General features: G+C 41.9%; 1 protein-coding gene across 1 annotated transcript in view; it reads left to right on the top strand.

Annotated features, from left to right (window-relative positions):
- The first annotated feature begins 330 nt into the window (after nucleotides 1–330).
- plxnd1 (plexin D1) overlaps nucleotides 331–19,523 on the top strand; it is a 71,240-nt gene continuing 52,047 nt past the window's right edge. Inside the window, exons 1-5 of the mRNA XM_005749089.2 lie at nucleotides 331–1,773; nucleotides 3,459–3,635; nucleotides 9,896–10,027; nucleotides 11,205–11,305; nucleotides 17,303–17,432. Coding sequence (XP_005749146.1) covers nucleotides 562–1,773; nucleotides 3,459–3,635; nucleotides 9,896–10,027; nucleotides 11,205–11,305; nucleotides 17,303–17,432 — 1,752 coding nt within the window. The 5' untranslated portion in view covers nucleotides 331–561. The remainder of the gene's footprint in view (nucleotides 1,774–3,458; nucleotides 3,636–9,895; nucleotides 10,028–11,204; nucleotides 11,306–17,302; nucleotides 17,433–19,523) is intronic.

The following is a 19,523-nucleotide window of genomic DNA, read 5'->3' as shown; positions in this document are numbered from 1 at the left end:
GAAGATCAATCACAGCTGACTGGGCTGACAGAGCGCTTTGATGGGACGTTCCATTAAGAGGGAGGCAGTGCCATTTTTCAGGGTTAATGAGTTAACGCCCCATGCTCGCAGCAAAGTCCATCTTTACTAATATTTGTAATCGAAGAATGCTTTGCTTATAAATAAATATACGTATATATTTTTAAATAACCAGCGCTGAAACCTGACTCAAAATAAGTTTGTCCTTTGTGCGGCGATGTCCAGAAAATGCACAACACCAAATCAGTTGGAACTATTTATTCCCTGTTGTCTATTCTGTCAAGATGATTAAAATATCACCCAGGCGGTGTGGCTCAGTGTGCCCCAGGAGAGTGACTGCTGAGCTGCACGATAGGCAGAGAGGGACAGAGGAGGCAGCCTGAAAAGGAAGCACGACTCGCTTATCGCGTCACTGTGGGTTTAGGCGTTGAGCAGGAAACAGTCTTTCCTCTCGGGTTGTCGCAGTAGGAACAAACACACATTTTTGTCTTTGCTCAATGCACCCCTCGGCACAGAACACGCGGAAGCCGGTCAGAAGGAAAAATGCCTCCTTCGATAGAGATAGCCGTCCTGCTTCTCGGCGTCCTGGCTTTGGAGACGCGCCGGAGTGCCAGCGCGCTGCACATCCAACAGGCTTTCGCGTCTCCAAATCAGACCAATAACTTCGTGGTGGATCCAGTGTCCAGAAAAGTCTACCTGGCTACCGTTAACACAATTTACCAGCTGAATGGGACCTTGACAGCTGAAGTGGAGAAGAGGACTGGACCGGTGGAGGACAACCTGTTGTGCCATGCGCCACAGCTTCCCCAGGCTCCCTGCGAGCATCCCAAATCCCTCACTGACAATTACAACAAGCTCCTGAAACTGGACCGGGAGCAAGGGATCGTGGTTGCGTGCGGATCTGTGTATCAAGGCTTCTGTGAGCTCAGAAAAATGGATAATATTTCAGAAATAGCGGTGGAATTCCCACCCCAGGGTGAGAAGACTGTTTTTCCCAGCATGCTGAACATCGCTGCCAATCACCCGAACGCATCCACCGTGGGGCTCATCTTCAAAAGCCACGGGGGAAACACCCGGCTTCTGGTTGGGGCGACATACACAGGGGCTGGAACTCAGTTTTTCCCCAAAAACCACAGCAAAGAAGATCTGCGTTTTGAAAACACCCCGGAGATCGCCATCCGCTCCTTGAACATCAAGGATTTATCCAGACTTTTCACCTATGACATTAACCCTTCCGAGGATAATGTATTCAAGATCAAACAAGAGGTTAAAACCAAAAATAAACTAAGCTTCGTACACGCGTTCATCCAGAAGACTTACTCATATATTGCCTTCAATAATGATGCGAAAATGGGCCACAAGGAGAGCCAGCCCAACAGCATCCTCGCGAGGATATGCCTGGACACCGAGAACCCCCGAAAATCCACCGGGCCAGAGAGCAGGAAGCTCACTGAATCCTACATCCAGATGCCTTTACAGTGTGGATTTAACGGGAACTTTTACAACCGGGTGTTGTCCGTGTACCCCACGGAGATCCACGCAGGTGATGGGAAAAGCCCCGAGCCATACTTGTTTGGAGTGTTTTCTAAGGGAGACAGAAAGTCTGCACTTTGCGCTTTCAAGTTTGGAGACATCGAGGAGGAGATACGGCAAGGCCGCAGGAACTGCTCAAACTCTCCCAGCAGCGACGTTCAGGTGCTGGACAGCGTGATACAGGGCTCCGGTTCAGCCTGCATCCAGAAGGGAAACCTTGTGGTAAGGGCTTTGTACACATTTAGTTAGGCAATATAAAAATACTTAATTTATGTAATTATTTTGATCTGATTTTAAGCTGCCATGTTAATGAAATATATACGTTCTGTCAAATAAAACGCACTCTAAAACTTAGCATAAGCTTTGCTGAAAACGAAACTTATTTTACAGATCAGTTTATCCATTTCTTGACATGAAAGTGAGAAAAAAAACAAGTCAGCGTCACTGAGATATTTTCTGCATCATTATTTCATATGTTTTTATTTCTTTTCTCTTCGTTATACTGGGTGCCAAAACGTGCTCGTCCAATAAACCTGCTTGAGATTTATGAATCCTCTTGGCCATTACAGTTGTTCAGGCTGCAATAAGATTTACTCCCTCAATGTCTGCTGCTACTCTCTGACCGTTTCCATTTATGCTTACGAACAATTATCCTCTTTAACCCTCAAACTGTTGACTCAAAGAAAGGATCTCCCATGTTAGGAGTAGAGGTGATAGCTGGAAAGACCCTCTAGAGCCACACTGAGGGTTGTGGGAAGGGTGAGACTAATCTCATATCCAGCAACTCTCCCCTTTTACCAAATGTGAGGATTGTAAGGGGTCAGTAGTTTACTATGTTTTCCAGTAAAACCCCAGACATTTTTATTTAGTGTGTGCTTCTGACTGAAGTTCAACTCTAAATTTAGCCCAATGTTTGACCGATAAATAGCTCCTCTGTTCCAAGCACGTGATCAAATATTATCACGTGTATTTTATTACAATCTTCCTACTCATACCTGTGTCCTCAAGGAAACTTTAGCATTGCAAAAGCGCTGTCTGATTCACGGTGTCTAACAATAACAAGCAATGAAAGCTTTCCACAGTTTCATAGGAATGCAGAGAAATTCCAGATTTTCATTGTGGTGGTTTTGACTGACAGAGTTGAGGTCAAAGGAGACTGTCTCGCCACCACTGTGCTGTCAGGTCAGAAAGTTGCCCTCCTTGCTGGCACTGCCTTGTTTGCCGTGGCCCCGGGGCCACTCCTCTCGTGACCAGTTTTTCTGAATACCATCTCCGGTCGCCCACAAACCCTTTTTGAGATAGACAACTGCTTAGTTCAAAGTGATTTGTGCCCTTTGTTTTTTCTCCTGCTGCAGTACAACCCACTTACCACTCATAGACTAAAGTTAGTCTTTCCTCATTTACATAGCCGTGGCCGTTGAAATGTGATCTTTTTTGTAGTCGACAGTTTGAAGGCCAACACTGAGGGAAAGCCAGACACAATTTATGATAAGAGAGACGATGCCTCGAGCAGAAGGGCCCGTGGGAAAAGACTCTACAAATATCCAGTGTGCTTAATTTCTTTTTTTTTTTCTTGTGTGCTCTAAAATATTCAGAGAATTCCCAATAGATCCTGGTGCTCATCCAAGCGCAGCACTAATGTTTTATCATTGCCCACTGAGGATTTGACAAAAGCAAAGTCTTATGAGTGTTGAAGACCCTTATAAGCCCATTTCAAGTATTCACTGAGATGTCTGAAAAGTGATTTAGCAGAATGAGCAACGCCAGTGTGATAGCTTCTATCAGCCCTTGCTTTCCACACGCCTCCTTTTGTGCCCAGCTCTCTCCTTCTTCTAATCTTCATGTCATGCTTCCATATGAAAGCTGATGAGAATTGATCTTTCTCTCTCACTCTGTTTGTATTCTAGTTGCAGCCCGAGCAGCTGGACTGCGGTGCAGCCCACCTGCAGCACCCACTGGCATTACAAAGACCCCTTAGGGCCATTCCTCTGCTTGAATACCCGGGTCTCAGTTCAGTCTCTGTGGACAACGTGCAAAACCACACCGTGGTTTTTCTGGGAACCAGTAATGGACGACTTCGTAAGGTGAGTCTCACACGCACATGAGCGTGCATACACTCTCAGTCCTTGTGATTGAGAACTTTCTAAACAAGCTTAACCTCAACCGCTGAATGGAGTTATTATTTTTAATGTAGTTGAGCCCCGAAGCTTGGAAAAACTCTAACATTACAAGGTATGTAGTGTTGCTGTGATGTGGCTGCCGATTCTTACAATAAACCAAACCTATGTGTGTGATGAAACACTTCGAGCCACCACAGGGCAAGCAGAAATGCCTCCTTTTAACTTGTAGATTTTCCCTGCATTGTCACCACCCAACCAACCCCCTCATTCCGCTGATCCATGAACCATCCCGAACCTTATGTAGTCCTAATCATGAGTTTTAATGTCCCTTAAACTATTGTCTGTGAGATCACAGTAAAGCTGTCTAACGCGGTTGACGGCTTGTGACTCATTTGCGACATGTGTTGGTGTGCAGTCTGAGCTATTAAACATCTGCAGAAGGTCCAGCTTGTGAAAACCTTTCCTGCCCAATTACCAGCATTCCTTAATTTTGTCTCAGCCACATTCCTCGTCACCCCTGACTGAGCTTCCTAAGCAGCGGATCTGCCTGCATATGCAACTAGCTGCACTTCAGCTGTCTGTGGAAACAACACAAGCTGACTCTGAAAGCTTTCTGACCCTATGGTTTTGCATTAGCCTAGTACCTTTCACAACATTAAACCCATTCTGCTGTCAGGTGTTTTGTTTAGACCTGCTAAAAGAACTCCTTGTTTTCCTCCCCAGATGAAGGCACTGCTTTAGCCCCAGCTGAGCACGGAGTAATTGGTTTTTGGATGGTTTATAGCGGATGCGCCGCGTTGGTTGGCATGGTGTAAGCAGCGGTGTGTATGAGCGTGTTTGTGTACGTCTGTTTGCTAGATTGCAGGTCTGACTGTGTTTTTAGGTGTTTGACTTTGTCTGCAGGCCAATGTGACTGGTATAGTGATTCCATGTGTTTACTCAGATGAATGCATACCCTGTGATTACGTGTTACGTGTGTGTGTCGACCTTGTTGTATAGGGTGTGCAGTATTTTGGTGACCTTGGGAAACAACATGCTTTGTGCTTTTATCTTTATGTCTTTCACTGTTTGCCTATGTATCTGTGTGTGTGTGTGTGTGTGTGTGTGTGTGTGTGTGGTAGTGTCTGTGAGTGTGTGTGCCCTCAGGATAGAGCTGTTACAGAGGTTAATGGTGCTGTTAGTGTGTGTAATGTGATTCTGACTGTGAGTTTGGCTCAGACTAAACACAGGGGAACAGTGGTTGAGATTAAGTTAGGCCTCTTTTACTGTCTTTGAGAGAGCCCTCAGTGAAGTAATTTGTAATTACATGCATTTTTTAATGAAGTCTCTCCCTCCCCATTACAGCTGACTTCCATTTTCTGCTTCTCGCAGTGTCCGCTTTTTTTATCTCGCTCCCTCTCGCTCCAATTTTACTCCCTCAGTGGGTCCACCCCTCCACTTCTCAGTTCATCGCTTCGCCATCCCCTCTTTCTCAGCTCCTCTTTTACTCCATCTCAAATATAAAAGGCCCTTTGATTCATTTTCCAAACAAACAGACTTTATCTCTTTCTCTTTCTTCTTTCTGTCGCTCCTGCCCCACCTCTATCAATCTTTATTCTCTCTCCTTTACACCCAGGTACACATTCAAACACACACAGAGAGACACACACGTGCACAGACAGAGACAGAGAGAGAGAAAGAATGAGTGCACAGCAGCTGAGCACTTCTTGGTTGAATAGGGTCTTTCATCTGCATGAAGATAGACGGAGAATAGAGTCAGAGCGACCTGCCAGTACAGCAGGTGTTTTGTTGGCTGACCTGGTGGCTCACTGTGCCACAGCTCTCTTCACGTCTCCTCCTCTCTGCACCTATTGTGCTCCCTGTCCAGGTGTGTGGGCTGCTGTTTACTTACTCCTCGCTGTGTCACTCTGCTTATGTGTTTGTAGTCACTGGGGTGTGAGGTGAGGACATAGCACAGCTGCTTACTATCACTAAAAAGCAGGCGAGCTTGTGCGAGCAGATGGGTAGGTGGTGTTATAAAAAAAAACCTGACAGTGATTCTTGCAGGTCGAGATAATGCCTTTCATCACAGGTTAAGCCAATGGTTTACTTAGCTCCTGTCTGCGCTGGTTTAACATTAACCAGCACGTCTAAGTGGGTGGTAATGGTTTTGTCCTATATAAATGTGTGCTCCTGTGCACATGACAGTGTTTTGTTGTGTTCAGTGGATGGAGAAGTGATACAACCCGTGCTTGTCACCAGATGCTGATCAGTTTGCCACTTCCTCAGGATGCCAGGATCTCTCCATTGAAGGGAGGCCCGACAAATCGCAGAAATAAGAGTTTTCACTGTCGGCGTGACAGGAAGTCTCACTCAGCACAGTTTGTTTTTCTGCACAGCTCTGTGTGTGTGCGTGTCTGTGTGTGCATATGTTTGTGCGTACGTGCTTTATGATCTTGACCTGCAGGACGGTCAGTGTGCAGCTAAATCACTGCTCAGTGGAACGAGATTAGGCACACTGCTTGAACAAAGAGCACCTGAAATGTATTTGTGAAGGTGGAAACATGAAAAATATTTGAAATAAAAGGCAGGAACTAAAATTACTTTACTAAATCTGGCAGTCATTGCTTATACATACATGCATTAATTTAATTAAGACTGAGAGTTTTGGTTACTCTCTTGTGTATCCACGTTAGCTTTGGGGGAGGGAAAGTATCCAGACAAAAGAATTTAATCTGTCATGTTGGCCTTTTAAAAGGGAAGGAGTGAGGCAGCTCAGACAAAAATTAATTTAATCTTTGTCTGGATATTTTTTCTTGATAACATATGCAGCACAGTAACAGCTACAGCATTCTAAGCACCCAAGCACCAGTCCAATCACCCCTCATATAACCTCCTACTGAGTAATTGAGATACAGTCGTGGCAAAAAAAAAAAAGGATTCTATTGTTTTACATATGACAAATAATCTGGTCCTTAACAGGTCTGCCACCTCAGATGAACAACATAACATGACAGGTTAGGCCAAAAAATAAGCCAAAGGAAGGAGGGAGCGTGTAAAAACCCAAGTACATCCTTACTACTTCCATAGGAATGAATTCAGTCTTACTCTCATTACCTACAACAAGTCACCACAGATGACTAGCCCTTCCTTTGCTGTTAAAAGGGAGTTTTTCCTTCCCACTGTCACCAAGTGCTTGTTCAGAGGGGGTCGTTTAATTGTTGGGGTTTTCTCCCTATTATTGTAAAGTGCCTGGGAGCAACTGACTAACTAAAATTCAATTCAATTCAATTGAAGTGAGGGTAAATGGCGGTCAGGTGCTGCTCATCAAGCCATTGTGAGGACCTCTATAAATGCTTAAGGTCATATTGCTAGTCTGGAGCATTCAGGTGTGTGTTAACATAATGCCAAGGAGGAAAGACATCAGCAATGTGCCCAGCTATCTGGGACAGGTTCTAAGCTCATGTGAAATCCACTGGTTCAAGTCCATCCAGTCTAGAGTGAGAACAATTATTCACAAGACAGTTGCCAATCTTGTCAGGAGTGGATGTTACCCATTCAATGCTAAGAGAGGTAGCAAAAAAGAACTCAAATGCTACATCTCAGATCTACACTGTACCATCAAGAATTTTAACATATTAACGTATAGACCATACGTTAATATGTTAAAATTCTTGATGGTACAGTTAGAAAAACACTGAACAAGTATGACTTATTTGGAAGGATTGCCTAGAGAAGGCTATTCTCTCTTTAAAAAAATAACATGGCAGTTTAGTATTGAAAAATTACATCTGAACAAACAACAAGACTTGCTGAACAATGCCCTTTGGGGACCAGAATGGACATGTTTGGCCATAATGAACAGTGCCATGTTTGGAGAAACCTAAACAGCATATCAGCACAAACACCTCATACCAGTTGTGGCGGTGATGATGTGTTTTGCAACCACAGGACTTGGGCATCTTGAGTAAACCATGAACTCCTTTTTATATCAAAATATTCTGGAGTTAAATGTGAGGCCATCTGTCCAACAGCCAGAGCTTGGCCCAAACTGGTTCATGCAACAGGACAGTGATCCCTAACATGACAGCAAATGTACAACAGAATGGTAAAAAAGAAAAGAATCAAGATGTTGCAATGGGCAAGAAAAAGTGCAGATCTCAGCTTGACTGAAACACTGTGGGGGGACCTCAAAAAAGCTGTGTGTATATGAGCAAAAGAAAAATGGGTCAGATTCCTCCACAATGATGTGACAGCCCGATAAAGTCATACAGAAACAATTTTTTTTCAGTTATACCTCCTAAACGTTTGTCTACAAGCTACAGAATCGTGGGGTGTGCTTCATTTTCACACTCTGCAACTTTTAGTTTTGTTTTTTAAATAAATAATAAAACTACAGAATCTGTTTGTTATTTTACACCTGAGGTAAGGTAAGATTTTTTTTTAAGCTGCCAAGGACAGGATATTTTTTTTTTTTCCAATATAAAAACCTTAGAAATAATAGAAGGTGTACTTTCTTCTTATTACTGCAGCGGGCTTCACTATGCCCATTCTAGTCATGGGTGAAAAGATTTTGAGGCACAGTTCGATACTTAATTCAGTTCTGATTAAATATTATAGCCTGCTATATGGGTCTCTCATTTAGTCCTGACCCAGATGTAGCCAATCTGAATCTCATCCTCCCACTCACCCACTTCCTCATCCACTATGTCACTATGTTTTGGCCCTGCCGTGTCTCAACTTCCAATCCCACTCAAATACAATGTACCCTTGTTCATTCATCCATTCATTGTAGGTTTAAACAAACTGTCCCAGGTTTATTCCCTTACGTGACTCACTGGTCGTATTGGGGGAGCTACCTTAAAAGCATGAAGAAGTTGAACTACACTAAATCTACCTTAGGAAAAAATCTAATTTGGCCAATTAGCTCAGACTACATTATAAGAAAGAAACTGGCACTGGGCATGTGATACCACATTTTATTACAAAAAGTATAAAAGGATAAGTTCAGGATAAGTAAGGGTAGTGTAAAAACTGTCCACTTATTCACAGGTCAAACATGACAAAAAAGGTTTTTGTAGCAGAAACCAGAATCCAGGTGGGACACTGAGTCTGGCAGGATCTTTGATTATATATAGTATAGTGAAGGTTAGTTTTACAAACTTATATTCAAAACATAAAATGTCATAGCCAAGTATTCCAGGAAGCTGTAGGTCAACTTAATACTTGCCTTAAAAAACAACCATCCATCCAGGCAGAATTTATTTACGCTGTAAACCACTTTGGATCATTTGACTGGCCAAAAGGGTTTGATTATTGTGGAGAAGCAGCGGTCCAAAGTTTTACTGCTGTATAGTGTTTTTGAAAGACTATACACCAATGAATGTAGCTGAACTACCAGCAAGCTATGATTCCTGAACTTAAACTAGTTTAATTGCATGTAGTGCCTTCATGTCACTCTTCACCTCCAGTGCTGCTCACTGACTCTTCATCTGTGTTGAATTTATCTGCACACAGAAATGAACATGGGTGTCAGTTACGGTTAATATCTGTGTCCTGTGAGCGTCACAGTTGTGACTGTTTCCCATATAAACATTATTTTACATTTACATATTATATTATTTGATATTGTATACAAGTATGGCTTCTGGAAACACATTTTAAAGATACGAATCACCACACAAAAAGTCCAGAGTTCCAGTGTCCTCCCTTTTTACCACAGTAAACTTACCATCTAACAATAGACAGTCATCGTGGCTGCTTATTTTACTGCACCAGCTGCTGATTTAGATTTCATATTTTCAGTTGGACCGCTGGCAGACAAAAATTGTAGACTGCCAAATCATCTGACATTACACAAACAATAAGACACCAAAAATATGGTGCAATAAAAATCACACAATCAAGGTTGTCTGTACATCTCGGTGCTTGCTACAGGTGGGCGTAGTCTCCAAGGAGTGATCACGATGTAAAAGTTTTGTTCGTGTATCTCTTGCCAAACACAGACGTGGGAAAAAAACCTGCTTCTTCTGTGGTATTGCTGAGCAAATGACTCGATCTGCTCAATCAACTGAAAAGTAATGTGGTTGCACTGAGCAGTTGTGAACATATGAGAAACTCTTCTGCATGAATGTGAACCAAGAAATTGGCGCTCAACGTCTTTTTTTTTTTTTTTTTTTTAGTTGCACCACTTTGCATGTGGTTCCAACTCTGCAATTCAACATGTGCGTCTCTCTTTTTCACAGCTGACTCTGCTACCGAACATGACCACAGCCAATCAGTGGATGCTGAAGCTGCGAGCCAACGAAGCAGTACACCACATCATGACCTTCGATCCCAACGACAGCAACTTTCTTTATGTCATGACCTCTCATCATGTAAGGTTATACCCGCTGGCATATCAGCACGTAGCACGACCATGATAACCACAATGAGACCTCATGAATGTCACGTCATGTACATCCTCCTTAAGTTCACTTAACAGAACACTACCATATTTGTGGTTAAGGCAGACATGCATGCAGACCTACATTAAGCTTTCAGACCTGCATTTCAAAGCCAATTTGTTTGATAACAGTTGGGCTTAGGGCGGGATATGGCTGCACCTCTGGCCTTTATGGTTTCTGCACAGTGACAGTGCATCAGTTTGTTAGCTGTCTGTGCTGCTATTAAATCTCTGTGCTTCCTGTCACAGAAACAAAGTTTAACGTGCACACAGAAAATACGCTACAGCTCCTTTTTAGACTCTGACAAAACTGCTGTATGACATTTTTTAGGTAACATTTGCCGTGACATTGTTAAGATTTAAATTAAATTTGGCACTATTATTGGCTGGCATTTATTTTAGCTGTAACCTTTAAACGGATTTACATTCTGAGACCGGCATTCGCTTCCTAGGTTCAAACTGCCTATCTGTGTTTACCTACAGCGTATTCGTATTTGTTTGCACTGCAAATAGACAAAGCAGCAAAAAAAGAAGAAAAAAAGGTGGCTGGTAGCCTCAAGAAACTTAAGGAGATGTACACTGCACGTAGGAGTTTACAAATGTGTAATTACATTATCTGAGATTGTTTTATCTGCTTCATTGTAAGCGGATGTCGGTGAAATATATCTGCATTTGGAAAACGACAAGATCAAATGTCTTTGTAGGAGTTATTCAGGAAAGACTGTCTGCAGTTATTATACATTAATAAACACTTTAGATGTCATGATGTGTTTACTGAAAAATTTCATGACATTTATTCATTTCTTTCTGCTGTCAATAAGTGTTGAATGATGACATGCAAAAGTTATGTGTGAGCCTGTAAGCTGGTTTTCATTGTGGGCTTATTATATTATATTCATTTCGTCTGGGTGGTAGTTTAAATCCTAGAGACTCGAAATTGCAGTGATACTCTTACACTGTAGCAGATTATCAAAATTCTTGAGGAGGATCATTCTTAAGTTCTCTTAACAGCCGTCAGCATCTTGGTAACAAAATCACTTGTTTTCCACTTTTGGAAAAGTGGAAAGATGATTGTGTGCTCATGTTTGCTTCTGTGCATTGATGTGCAGATGCTGAGAGTAAAAGTGGCAGATTGTGATCAGTGGAAGAGCTGCAGTGACTGTTTGGGAGCAGGTGACGCCCATTGTGGTTGGTGCACACTGGAGAATAGGTAAGAACCACAGCACGTACACACATGCACGTACGCACACAAACGCACAAAGACGCAGTCTCTCCTTCTGTTTCTTTAACTGTCATCCTCAGACTTGTTTGTCTGACCCTCCCAGCCTCTCCTTTGGTGCCAGTTAAGCATAATTCAATCAAATTATCAGACGCTCGGTTTCGCGCACACACATGCCACATGCTTTTTGACGTAAAGCAAAAATCTCTGCTTTGAAAAAGAGGTCAGCTGCTTATATGAAAGGCGCATCGATTCCAGAATAGACTGATGGCACAGAGCAATAACGATCGTTGGTCGTTTTATTACTTGAAGCATTTGCATGAATCAAACCCACTGAGGCTTGTTTGCTTATTTTCATCATTTTCGTTTTCAGTTTCAAAATGTCGCCCAGCTGAATGAGCAGTGGCAGAAACCGAGTGTGTTTTGGGGTTGGAAGAGTGTTGTTGGATTGAGCAGAATTGATTTGCTTTTCATTAGGCCGCAGACTCGAGAGTAACATCATTGTTTGGAGCGCTCCCCTGGTTCTTTAGTTGTTTGGGGAGGGAGTGACAGGCTGGGAGCGCCCAGCGAGGAGTGACTTGGCTGAAGTGTAACTGTGAGCGAGTGAGAGTACACTGTGATTAATGTGGTTCTGTCAGGACTGGCTCTCTGGCCGTGCATTCACTGGCTTCCAGGGAGAATATGTGTTGTGTCGAGCTGTGTTTGTGTGCCGGTTGTTTGTCTGCGTGCGAGTTGCTTGGTGATTAAAGCAGATCAGACGAGATAGTGAATTTTGTGATGAGCTGTGCCGCGGCTCTGGAGGCTCTTGCATTGCCAGGGGCCATTCAGAGCTGGAAGAGTGGAACTGATGAGTGTTGTGTGTTTATGTGTATGTGGTCAGACTGTCTCACTGTCATCTCCCCGTCTCCTCTCCTTATTTATCTATCTGTCGTCTCTTTATCCCAGTCCCTTTCTCGCTTCGCTGCATTTTTTTTCCCTTTTTGTTTTTGGTTTTTTTTTGTTTGGTTTTTTTTTTTCCTTTTCCTGCCCTCGTATTTTCCAGTAGCTTTTGAGAATTTAGCCATCCCTCTCTAAACCTCCCTCTAGTCCTTGTCTTCTCCTCTCCCAGTGCCCTTGTCCTCTTCTCTATCCCTCTACAAAGGAGCGTTGATTGTGATGATGGTGGTGGGAGGGAGAGCGCACACTGGTTCTTTTGACAAGGAAATGTCAAAGTGTGTAAGCCTGTGTGTAAGTGTCAGAGTGTGTGACGCTGTCTGGCTAACGGAGACCAGGGAGCTGATGTCATGAGTGTGTGCGTGTTTTTGATGCACTGTTTGGCCAGTCGTACTGGCCGCTGGGTTGGCGCTGTGGCCCCAGAGCCCAGGGGATCAGGGGGTTGATGTGTGGGGGTGGATGGTTTCCTCTATCACCTCACTGTCTCATTCAACTACAGACACTGAGGACGGTGGGGGGAGTCAAGATCTCACAATCTGTGAAGCCACCACTGTCTCTGTGGGTGCCTGCTCGATTTTACGCATGGCGCTGACGTCTCTCTGCACGTCCGTGTGTAGAGTGAGCATGAAAACATATCTGTTCGCTTGTTGGATGCTCCATTGTTGTCTGAAGAAGAGAGCTAGTTCCTCCACCAGAGATAAAGCTCTGTCCTTGATCACTCTTTTCATGCTGGTGCTGGTCTAATCTGCCACATGTCACAAGAAAGCACTTAAATATCTTTATTTGAATCAAATTATGCATCACACGCAGTCTTTGCTGTTCACAAATTATCATGCTTATCTGCATGTGCTTATCTCACAGCGACTTTTGTGTGTCTGCCTGTATGTGTCTGTGTCTGTTTGTGCATTTAGAAGCTCATATGTTCTCCTGCTGTTTAACAGTCTCACTGACGTTCAGACACTTAGGAGGTGATGAGTTTTCTCAGGTCATATTTTAGCTGCATATGTTGGCTCTGTTTATTTTAAGGAGCTGTTTGAAAAGCTTTTAAAGTTAGCGGGCTGCAGTGGGGCTGATGATGAGTGCGTGCGTGTGTACCTGTTGTATGTTTATTTGGTCTTCCAGACTGTTAGAGAAAAGAAAAGTACTTTGAATTAATTTCTTCTCACTGTTGCTCTTGATCAAGTAGGTGTTTGAATTAGCAGGTTATGTACTGTTTGCATCCATTTTAAGAAAGAATAAAAAGATACGATCTGAGCAACTTGGTGCATTTTATAAACCAATTGTTTCAGCTCACATGCTGCTTTGCTGATGATCACTTGAGACTGCGAGTCTGTACGTTTCCTGGATGCATGCTTCATTTCATACCAACTGGTATTTATGAGCTATTCAGTACTTAAAGATACAATCTTGAGTTTACTGGATAAAGTAAACAAGGAAGATGCCAGATGTGATCTTAGACAGAGAAGAGGATGAAGAACTAAGTTATCAGCTAAGATGTACAAGTTTGTTTAGAAAAATGAATCATAAAAGATTGCTACAATGCACAGATGCGGTCTCATAGGTCTCATAATCAGGTAAATATAATCTCAAATGAGCAACACAGGATACGTCACATAGTGTCACTTTTTATTTAACAAAAACTGAAAGAAATGCAGAAGCAGTGTGTGAAAAATAAAATGTACTTAAATATACTGGAAGTAATTCTTTTTGGTGTGACTTAATCACTCTCTCACATTGTTGTGGAGCAATTTGGGCCTTCTCGTCTTTACATCGTTGCTTCAGTTCATTGAGGTTCATCAGTGCACAGCTTTCATAAGGTCTGGATTTTGACAGAGCCATTGCAACACCTTGATTCTTTGCTTTGTCAGCCGTTCTGCTGTAGATTCGCTGCTGTGCTCAGGATCATTGTGCTGTTGCGTGACCTAATTTGGGCCAACTTTTAGCTGTCAAACAGGTGGCCTCACTTTTGACTCTATAATATGTTGGTATACATAGGAGTTCATAGTTGACTTAATGACTGCAAGGTGCCCAGGTCGTGTAGCTGCAAAATAAATCATCACCCCTCCACCACAAGCTGGTATGAGGTGTTTTTGCTGATATCCTGTGTTTGGTTTTCTCCATATGTGGCACCGTCCGCTAATATGGCCAAACAGTGATCTAACCCTTCCCAGACTGATAAGCAACAGCAGTTGCTTATTTAAAGACATTGTTTTCCTCCTTGGCATTGGCAACTGAGTGCTTCACACCAGTAAATTGCCAAAACATTTGCTTTCATAGAGTTGCTCACACTTGCTGATGATCAGTTAAATCGAGTGTATTTGATTAGCAGCAACTGCTCCCTACCCTCTGAATTCCTGTAGAAGCAGTGATGGTGTACTTTTCACGCACCATTTCTGCATTTTGTCTGAATTTTTATTCAATAAATAAAGACATGGTGTAATATGTGACGTGTTGCTGGTCATGATGGAGTTTCATCTTATCATGACCACATCTGCTAATCAGTTTTAAGCAGCAGACAAATAAAGTGCTAAAAATAGCTGCCTCAGTCGAAATGAATTCTACAAAACCCAAGCAATCAAACAAAATACAAACATTGGTTTCATAAAGTTACTATAATTGGTGAAACTATCTGTAAGCATTTTATTTTAATTGCTGAAGTCAGGCATTTTAAAATGGAAATCTGGGGATTGATTCGCTTCGAGAGCCAGCCTCAAGTGGCTACTGATGGAAATGCACAAGAGGTACTCAAGCCTCAGATTAATTTTTCAGCCCTGGAGGTTTGCACTTGATAATGACCCAAATGGAAGTTGTTTTATTTCATAATCTCAACATATATGAATGATTACTGGCAACTATAGGTTTGTAATAATAATTTCAAAGACATGATGGGAGCATCACACCTCAGTCCCTTTGGAGTTTTGACTGAAGAGAGTATTGACTATTGAGTAAAATGCTATCATGCTAACATTTCCACAGTGACTTGCTTATATTTGGCAAGTCATTGATGTTAATACAATTATTAAAAAACTATCTTTTATATGTGTGTTATGAATGTGTGTTATTAAGAGTCCTTATCTGAGGACATACTTGTTAGAATATTTGATACTAGACCAAATTCATGAACTGAAAAACAGAGAAGTGTTTATTTTCCTTAAAGGAAGTTAAAAAAACAGATCACAACCTCTGGCTTGTAAAGCCCTTTATTTCTATTTTTAGTTGAGCAGCTGACCTCAGGCCCCTCTGAGTCCCTCTGTGCTGCTGGGACTGACAATGTGGACACTGACTTTCTCGGACACAAACACTCACGCTTACAGCCGCGGAGGCACAAAAAGACACACTTTATTTTAAAACAACTGTGAAAGTATAGAAGTGAAGTGGGACGTGCCAAACTCATTATGTACCGTGTTAGGTCATTGCTAGATGGGGCCTCTTCTTTTTCTCCTTACTCTGAGGTCACTTTGTCCTTTCAGTCTGCACTGCAGATGAACTGAGCTCTGTGCCAATGGTGAAGTTCATTAGTGAAGCAGAAGTCAGGGTGTGAGGCCACCTTGCTTGTTGGGTGCCCTTTTACAATTCTTATGTCCCAGGCATTCATTATACTCGCAGATTGCGCACATACACACGACTGTATGTATGGTACTGCTTACCATGTGTCCAGCGTTCATATTCCTAGATGCACTGTTGGTCCAAACAGACTAAGAATCAGACTGGTAGTTTTGTCATTCTGCTATCTGTAACTGTGCCTGTGGGATGGGTTACCATAGCAATGCATATGACCTAAGGTCAAGTAGTCTCTTGTGTCGAGCCAGCCAAACTGACAGCCAAAGTCTGAATGTGACATTAGGAGACCAGAGCACCTCATAAATCTGCAGCAAGCAGACCATGAAACCCAGTGGAGAGAATTCGTCAACTCCAGGAATGAAATGAAAACACAAACTCACCTCACAAAGAATATAAAGTTGACCTTGAACAGGGGTGTCAAACATGGTTTCATCAAGGTTCACAATCGGTAATGGGAATCACTTTAACAGTCATACATGGTTTATTTATATGCAGTTTTTAATCAAAAATGCATGTCTCATATAGTCCTCACGCCTAAAATTTGAAAAGCTCTCAGCCAGTCAGCTTAAATGTTGTTTGACCTTCAGACCATTTAGTCAAGCAAAATTATTCTGTTCCTTGTGCAGTTCTACAAGGCTACCATATAACCTATTCACAAGAACCAATTTCACAGAACCGAATCAAAATGATGACGCAAACGCCTCATAGCCAGGCTTTTCTTTACCCTCGAAGTTTCTCTGTAGGTAGGACCCAAATATAGACCAGAGGCAGTCTGAACCTACAAAAGACAAGCTTTATTGAAAGATGAAAACAACTCACAGAAATGAGTTGACTTCTGCAGGGCACTGACTAAAAAAAAAATCATGAATCTAGTAGAACACAAAGACTTTGGGGAGCAACAGTGGGACAAATAAAAAGGGAGAGACATGACTATTTGCACGCACAGCTGACTGGACGCAGGTGAAACTCCCGAGGGCGTGGTGGGTAGTCACAAAGAAGGGAAACCAGATGCAGGTGCAGACAGGACAAAAGGAGAAACAACCATCAGAAGTAGGAAGATAAAGATGCATAGAAAAGCCACTGAACTGAAACTACAACAAAAAGCATAGTACCATGACACCTACTGTTCAGGGCAACATTTTTTGAGAACCTAGTGATGTGCAGGCCGAATAAAATTTTTTATTTTTTTTTTAAAAAGGACCAGATTAGACTTGTAGGCGCTGAGTTTGACACATACGACCTTGAAGTTCTGGATTCACAAACCCATATGGCTGTCTTGTGGTCTAGATTACCAGCTGCAGGAATGATAAGCAGTTATTTTATCATAATCTGATACTGGACGAGCAAAGCAACATGTGCATGGCCTTGAAGTTTAGGCCATACAGAACATGTTGAAGCTCTTCTTCCTGTAATCTAATCTCAACAGATTCAACATGAAAATGTAACACACATGATGTAGCAGATATGATGTTCATTTTGTTTCTTTCTGTCCAGATGTACCATCCAGAAGGAGTGCGCTCAGGGGTTGCTGGCCCGTTCTTGGATCAGCATGGGTGAAGGCCCCCAACAGTGTCCTTCCATGACCCTGACACCCGCTGAGATTAGCATCTCGGCAGACATCAAGGTGCTGTGAACTCGTTGTATGTTATTGTTACCGTCACATGCTTTTCCCAAGTCAGACAAGCACTGCTGTTGATCTTCACAAAGTTATGGCTGCAATGGGGACAGTTTATTTAAAGCTGATGTCTCATGACCACCTTTATAATCTGACACCTCTCACCATTACAGCACAGACTATTATTATTACTCGGCTAATAAAATAAAGTGCCAGTGGCGTGTGCTACTGCAGCTTCTTCCACCATCACAACTTCCTGCTTAAAGCGATGCATACGTTTATGTAACGCTAGCATTCATCTGCTTTTTTTCCAGCTTTTAAAAAATGTTGCTGTCAATGTTCACTCTTTATAGCTACGCCCTCAACTCTGAGCCATATGGAAGCTCTTTTATGTTGAACGGAACAACACACAGCTGACACACAGAAATATTTGGTAGTCGATTGTTCAACTGCTTTTGAACCTTTGATATATGACTACTGTGTTTGAAAAGCCCTCGTAGTTCTTTCAACACGGACTAAAATCAAAGCTGGGACTTGGCAATATCTGATCACTGTTTGAATCAAATCTGAATGTTTTGAAGCACAGAGCCTGAAAAATAAAAAATCTGTCTAAATTCTGGAAATCTATATAAGCTAGAAAGATATAAGCTAGAAAATGTCTTGGACTGAATACATGAGTTGATCTGATGGACTATGATACAGAAATGTTACTGTAACCTCAGTCCACTGTTTTACTGGGTTTTTGAAAAATACAACAAGTCAAATGTCAAAACTCTAAAGTGCATCTATATTTATTCGTGCTCATGGTTGCAGGAAGTTATCCGTGCGAATTTCTCCTTAATGGTTTCTACTGACCCTGCAAAGAAATTGAAACAAGAACTTTGCCAGGTGTCTCAACAATGTTGAAATGACATCCTCCATTGGTTTTAATATGGATAAGAGGCTGGAGTACAGAGTTATAGGCTAAGGCTAGTCTGGTACTTTCAGCTATTCCTTTATTTCACAAGTGGTCGTCACAGCAGATGGACACGCATATTTGATTTAGCACAGGTTTTATGCCGGATGCCCTCCCTCATGTAACCCTCCCATTTGTCTGGACTAGGGACCCGCATGAAGACTACACTAGCTTGTGACCCCCTGAGGCTGGGTTTGTGTCTCCTCCCGATCAGCTAAAGGCTTTTAGCAGCATTCAAAGACTGTATAGGTGCTAGCAGGTGTATATTAGTCCACCACCCAATTTAAGGTTTATGCCAAAGCTTCCCTAAATTACCAGTACGGGTAATTACCCAAATCATTTTCTATGTTTCCGTAGTGGTTAATACACCAGTACATGCAAGCTCTTTAATTGAAATGATAATTTTAATTCTAAAATATAATTATTGTTATTACCCATGAATTACTTTTTTTTTTTTAAGCAGATGATTATTTTTTGATTAACAAGCCAAAATGTGGGGATTTTCTGCCTTTACTGATTGGAAAAATTAGCTTTAGTGGTTGAACGCTAATTAATTTACGACTTCTCATTCAAGTTCAGTGTACTGGCTCAAATCTGAGTATAACAGATGATATCATTTTCTTTTTTTTGGCTAATAAATAACAAGATTATTTTTAGTTTTAACAACTTTTTTTCACAAATTTCTAAATTATTTGTGTTTTCATGTGTTTATAACAGAGGTAATTAGTGCTAAATGGTATTTTATTTAACAAAATTTGGGGAAAAACTTCTTGAATTGATCATAACCTAGAAGCAACGTATTTTTTCTAGTAAATCCATGATAAATGCTCCAAAAATGGTATCAACATCATCAAAATGGCAAAGAGGTCCAGTTCAGTGACACCTGTTAGCATAGGAGACAAGCTTTATTTAAAAGACTGTATAGGAGGAACACAAAGACACAGATACCTGGTAATTTGTGCTAAGCAACACACTAATAAAGAACTAGAGTTTCACGCTCAAAAAACTGAAGCACTGATTTCTTTGTTGATCTGCACAGGCAGCCATAATATTTATCAGATTTCATTAGCGATGGTCCAAAATGCACCAGCACCACATCTATTATTTATTTTTATATTTAGCTGTAACTAAAATTGGTAAAATGA

Source organism: Pundamilia nyererei, unplaced genomic scaffold (assembly GCF_000239375.1).
Source record: "Pundamilia nyererei isolate P.nyererei 1_Seehausen unplaced genomic scaffold, PunNye1.0 scaffold00236, whole genome shotgun sequence".
Lineage (NCBI taxonomy): Eukaryota > Metazoa > Chordata > Actinopteri > Cichliformes > Cichlidae > Pundamilia > Pundamilia nyererei.
This window is presented reverse-complemented; position numbering and strand designations above follow the sequence as displayed.